General features: G+C 37.2%; 2 protein-coding genes across 2 annotated transcripts; one reads left to right on the forward strand and one right to left on the reverse strand.

Annotated features, from left to right (window-relative positions):
• Positions 1-1,208: 1,208 nt before the first annotated feature.
• On the reverse strand, positions 1,209-1,963 carry her5 (hairy-related 5). Its single transcript, XM_084133758.1, has 2 exons — positions 1,874-1,963; positions 1,209-1,786 (listed from the first exon to the last, which is right to left on the reverse strand). The coding sequence occupies exons 1-2, from the start codon at positions 1,952-1,954 to the stop codon at positions 1,280-1,282; spliced, it is 588 nt and encodes a 195-aa protein (XP_083989884.1). The 5' UTR covers positions 1,955-1,963; the 3' UTR covers positions 1,209-1,279.
• A 2,355-nt stretch (positions 1,964-4,318) lies between these two features.
• On the forward strand, positions 4,319-5,857 carry her11 (hairy-related 11; the record flags this gene model as incomplete). The annotated part of the gene is made up of 4 exons (XM_084133772.1): positions 4,319-4,378; positions 4,548-4,643; positions 4,761-4,851; positions 5,268-5,857. The coding sequence occupies exons 1-4, from the start codon at positions 4,352-4,354 to the stop codon at positions 5,855-5,857; spliced, it is 804 nt and encodes a 267-aa protein (XP_083989898.1). The 5' UTR covers positions 4,319-4,351.
• Between the last annotated feature and the right edge of the window lie 216 nt (positions 5,858-6,073).

The raw sequence follows: 6,073 nt of genomic DNA on the forward strand, positions 1-6,073 counted from the left end.
ATCCTTACAGTTGGGGTTATTTATTTCTTATAGCCTAGAATTAACCATATAACAAAAAAATACTTGAAGTATATTTTCAAACTCTGAACTTTTTTTTTTTTTTTTTTTTTTTTAAATACGCGTGCGAGTCAATCGTGGCTAAAACTTGAACTTTTTGTTGTCATATAGGGCAGGCTATCTACCATCTTCGATCAAGTCCAAATTGCTACAGATTTTTTACGGGGTGACTCATTAATAGACAGAGTACTATCAAATTCCAACAACATGGACATCTGAAATCAAACCATTTAACGTGTCTTATGACAAAAGCCCGTAAAGACCACACCCACGTTTCTAGCAGAAGAGCGGTTAAGCAATCTGCACCTCAATACTTTATATCTTCCATAGATTAAGTGCAACATCATTGAGATGACCAAATGATTGCCCAATGAAAATCTGCAAATGCCAGGTCTGTTATCAAGTTTTCAACTGCTATCACATTGGAACGCTGAACATTCACACTGAAGAACAATGCTTTTTAATGCTGAATATCTCTCAGGAAATGAATTAAAGACATGCAAATATTAGGAACGGGAGCAGACCAAAGATAAAAGAATATATCCTCAAAGAGGTTTAATTCTTTGTTCAAAGTAAAATACTTTACGAACAACATTTCACATTCTGCTGACAAGAAAAATAACAGCAAACAAAAAGCTTGCTATATTGTTTTAAAAAAGACAATCTCTTACCTACTCAAAGTAATGAAATTAACATTTTCAACGGTTCATAGAAGAACACAAATTTATGGCAATTACAACAATTACCAAAAAAATAAAAACGACTTTAACTTGTGCTCTAGAGTTTCCACAAGTTTACAACATTTTCTTGGCACTAAAGAACAAAACTCTTGAAACATTCACCTCATTAAGTACAATTCCCCAGTCAAAAATGGATTTCATAAAAGTTTTGAAAGAAAATTCGTTGATATGAAAGTATTAAAAGGCATCAACGTTTCAACTAAGAAATATATACATCTCAAAACAAGTGTGTGTATCTTTGTTTGTCTGTAATATCACCAAACACACTATACAGGCACAGATTTGTCAGTGCCTTTTTATAACAAAATAAATCTTTGGCATCTACTGTACAAAATCCACATATTTACACATGCTGAAAATTTACACAATTCACATAGTCTATTGTCCCAGAGTTGTTCCCAGACTGCTGAATCATCAGAGATGAATCGCTCTAGGCCGTTCCAGTCTTTGGGGAGCTACGCAGGAACTTAGGACATGCTCTTCTACCAAGGTCTCCAGATGGAGTCACAGAGCATAATAGGTTGCTTGGGACTTGAAGTCATGATGGGAGCAGACAGGACAGTTCTTTGTGCAAGCTTTGCACAGCCAGATGGTGTGCAAGAATTGCTCAGTTGGGCATGAGTGAGATGTTGCTGTGCTGGCAGTGATGGATCCTCATAGAGATGCACCTGAGTCTCTCTGTGGGGTGGTGCAGAAAGTAGCATTGCATGTGATTTGCGAAGGTTTCCACATGTATTTTCCACTTCCTGCCCATACTCATGGCTCTTGCTAGCAATAAAATGGCTGACTCGTAAGAGACATGTCCTCATTCCATCACTGTAGCTCTGACGTTTGCAAGGTGAGCTCAGGTCCTCATCATACTCCTCTGTGCGTGCCCTTTTCCCTCTAGTGATTTGAAAAGGGTCGTTCCCTGATCCTTGTTCAGCTTTTAGGAAGTGCACAACACTTTCCAGGATTTCAGCCTTTTCCACTTTAGGGTTTTTTAGCTTCTATTAAAAGTTAGACAAAACGTGGTCAGATAAAGACATAAGGGCAGGATACAATAAATAGAGTCTTTAAAAAATAAAATAACTTACCTCATTGTGTGTATTCTCGAATAATAGCATTCTCAAAGTTTCTAGGCTTTGATTAATGCGATCTCTCCTCCTTTTTTCCATGAGAGGTTTTGGGACCTGTAACAATCATAGTAGTTTGAATATTATGTTAAAATATCATTCTTAGCAGCGTTAACATGAACAAGTCTCCATATCAAACAATCTACAGTATTTTGCAGGTTGCACACAAAACAGAAACACAGAATAGCCCAATATCGAATTATAATGTTCTATGTGAATTATAATTACTTTTCAGAGGTCTGAAAAATTCCTGGTAAAACAAATAGGCCCATAATAAAATAAGTTTTTACCCGTCTCGAGTCTTTTTGTTCCGATATGTCAACAGCTTGTTTGCTCATTCTGGCGATTCACCAAATTCCCTCTAAACTGAGATTATGAGCATCATTTTGGAGTTCACATGACTTATGGTACAGTCCGTAGGCTACTACACGCCTACTCTCCTCATAATGAATAACAAAAGAAGACGGACCAATCGCGTGCGTCCCTCAGCAAGCCCCCTCATTAATATTCACATACGCACTGATGAAAGAGACAATGCCTGTAGATAATGTCGATTGTGAAGTAAGAGCCAATAATGACCCATTTAGACCCCCACTGGGATGTTTAAACGATGGCTATTCAGTTAAGGTATTGCCAAAGATTATCAAAGAAGGTTTGAGCCATTCATATGCGTTATATTTAAAAGAACCACTAAAAGGCGACTATTATACCTGTTGGAATTTCAAATAGTTTGATTATCGATAGCCTAATAAAAAGTGCAGTTTAGCCATTTGGAAAAGTATATATAACACTGCAAATTTTACTGTTTCTATTGCTTGTGGCCTACTTAACAATAAATGTGTGAACGCCTAGCCTAAATATAAACAAACTTCTCTACCTCACATAATTTTCTACCCTTATGAATGTTGGATAGGCATATTGCCTTGCAAAATCCAATCATTTTTTAGGTTTAATCTCACAATGAAAATTAAGTAACGTATTTCTGTTGGGTTACAATCACTAGGCTGCTTTTTCATGTGTAGGCTATCTCTATACACCGATGCGTAACAAAGGAAGACGTGCTTTTGGTTTGGTTGAGGCGCTCGAATGTGCCTTCAATTGAAAGTGGTGTTTTTGCTGTTCTTTTGATGTGTGTGAGGTCTTCTCGTGTGTGCTCAAATAATTATCCTGCTTGACGAATGAAAGCTAATTGGAAGTGACTATTATCAAAGAAATTAAATTTTATAGGCTAAATTGTGGACGTGCCAATTACCAAGCTAAAAAAACAACAACAACTAAAAAACAAACAAACAAACAAAACTGCAACAACAAAACACGTAAAAATTACAATTAAATAACCATTGTATTCTCTGAAATTAGGCCGTTACATAAATCTCAGAAAGTTTCAAAAACAACCGCGCCATTAGGCTACTGGTGATCCATTCCAAAGTAGGGCTAAGTGTGGGACAATAATGGTTGGCCTAATCGCTCACACTTCTATCAAAACACTCCCATACAACACACTTAACAGATTTGCTCTAAAAGCCCGGGCATCACACCTCCTCACATCCCCCATTTCAACATAAAGCAAGATGCGCGTGTACTTTTCACTGATGGCCACGAGCTAATCTCGCTTTGGCGCGCGACTCCAAAATGCATCGTATTTTCTTATTTTTGAGTATTTTCTTAACTAAAACCATTTGTCGAAACAAAAATGTTTCAATAAGGACATATGCCTGAATTTTTTTTGTCAACAATTATGTAGGCTAATTTCTGTAAGATTCAACTTTTTTGAGTATTACTTTGAGAATACTTTATCAGTATTCAATTCAAAATGGTTTAAAAAAAAAGTTAAGGTGCTCTTACCCCTGCAGGTTTTCATATTGGCATCACTTTGAAATTTTAATTTTTGTATGCCTACTGACAAAAATGTTGTTATGGTGCTTACTTTAATCACCAAAATCTCAGGACAGATGCCTTTTGTCCATATGTGTTATCCTTTAGCACTTTACCTCAAGCATTGTGCTCAGCTGCTTATTCAAAACCATTTGCTGACATTTGCATATTGCAGTAGACAATCAAATGGCAAACGCTTTTTTTTTAAACAGAAAAATTAAGCCATCAAAATGTGGATAGTTGGACTTTTTAAATATGCGTCAATATAAAACTTTAATCTATTTATTAATGACTGTTTTAAATATACTATTAGGTTTTATATTTAGATATAGCCTACTATTGAATGCAGTTTTACTTTGCCATAATACCTCTGTTTACTGATTGTTGGGGGATTGTTTAGCAAAGGCCAGATAGAATGGGGTGGAAAGCTCACGCTGCCTACGTCACGACCAACTCTCCGCCAATCAAATGCCATTCCATAGGCTTGAAATTCCCGTTTGGTTAGATTTCAGCAGTTCCCACATCCTCGAATTAGCGTGAACAGCAGACTGTTTAACTCTCAACATGGCGAAGACAGAAGGCATCAAAAGAGTAAGAGTAACATTTCTTTCAAAGGAACATTTAACTTTTAGCCTAGGCCTATATTTAATATAATCTGCATATTTTTATTTGATTCCACAAATCTTAAAAGTTGTTTAATGAAAGCATTGGGGAATTGAAAACATTCTAACAATTAAAAAAAATGTATTTTACTTTTAAGAAGTTAAAACCTGTGATAGAGAAGAAGAGAAGAGATCGAATCAACCATAATCTGGACGCGTTAAGAGATCTGCTTTTCAAGAACACCGCAGATTCGGTGAGTAGACTACCTCGGTTCAACTCAGTTTACGATCAGTTGCTTCACTTCATTTCTTTGACAAAACCCTAAAATGACAATGACAAAACCCTCTCCCTCAATTCCATCCCTCCACAGCGTTTACACAATCCTAAACTGGAAAAAGCAGAGATTTTAGACCTTGCAGTTCAATACATCAAGAAGACCACAAGAAAGACTGAGACAAAAGGTACGTTTTTACTATTTTTACCTTTTGCTTCACCCCTCTGAATGAAGTATTAAAGGTGCACTATGCAACTTTTTTGTTCAAAATGTACAATTTAAATAATGAGTCAATACACTATCAATCCTTCCAAACATGTTTTTGCCTTACCCTGATTCACTAAGTGTTAGATGAGTTTAGTGAATATTTTATGAGCAGTAGGATAATCTCTCATTTTTAAGTTATGAGAAAGAACCACATTCATACTCAGTCACACAGAGTCGAAGCACAACCAAAATAATGTTCTTCCGCAACATGCATGTAGTTTTGTTTTTTTAAACCGATAGAGGGCCAAAAGTATATATTGTACCTTTTAATAGCTATTATTTATTGTAGAAATATTTTGGCTAATTTGTGTCTAATTTTCTTCTCTCTTTTTGCAGTGACGTCTAATCAAATGGATTCTAAGACCACTCGGAATCAGTCTGATAGGCCTACATCTGTTTCTGCAGGCCACATCCATGCCAATGACTTTTATTGGAAGCAGAAGGAGGTTCTTCTGAAAGTAGGAATCAGTCTTGATGATAACCTAACTGATGCTTCCAAAGCAGGAAATCAACTAATGGTCCAGACAGGCTTTCTTCTATCACCATCAACCCAGAACTACCAGGAACTTCTTCTACACCCTGAATCGTCTTTGTATGGCTCTAAACTTTTGTGTCAGTCGACTTCTCCCTCCAGTTCTTCATCACAATATAGTTCCCCGCCATCATCTCCCACTTTTACCAGCGTATCCTCCTCCTCTCCCAATAATTCTCCTGCACATCCTTTCACATCTTGTTCTCTACCTCCTCCTCCTGATCCACTGTCTCACCTCATAACACCACTTTCACTCCATAGACCTGTTATTGTGCCTCAGCCCATTCTGCCCCACATGGCTAGAGATTTTACCCCACCTCAGTCACCTGTTCTGGCTCTTAGACAGGAACCGTTTCCTCTTCCAACCCAGTCCACATGGAGGCCATGGAGCTGAACTCTTACCATTTGGGGGTTTTCCCTTTATTTAGGCACTGCTCCAATGGAGAAAGGATCATGCTCTCAGAGGGACCTACTGGACATATGGTGTGACTTGTGCACAGGGTTGTCACTTGACACAAGATTGTTTGCCACCAGATACTTTTGTCATGTTTTCAGTGACATGTGTACTTTAACTTGACTATTTATTGTTTTATCTAATGTTTGTCTTCAT

Source organism: Abramis brama (assembly GCF_963993115.1).
Source record: "Abramis brama genome assembly, chromosome: 13".
Lineage (NCBI taxonomy): Eukaryota > Metazoa > Chordata > Actinopteri > Cypriniformes > Leuciscidae > Abramis > Abramis brama.

Coding starts and splice junctions, on each gene's coding strand:
- her5 (XM_084133758.1), bottom strand. CDS start 1,954: ATGGAAAAAAGGAGGAGAGATCGCATTAATCAAAGCCTAGAAACTTTG. Junction 1,787..1,873: donor TCGAGAATACACACAATGAG/GTAAGTTATTTT, acceptor AACTTTTAATAG/AAGCTAAAAAACCCTAAAGT.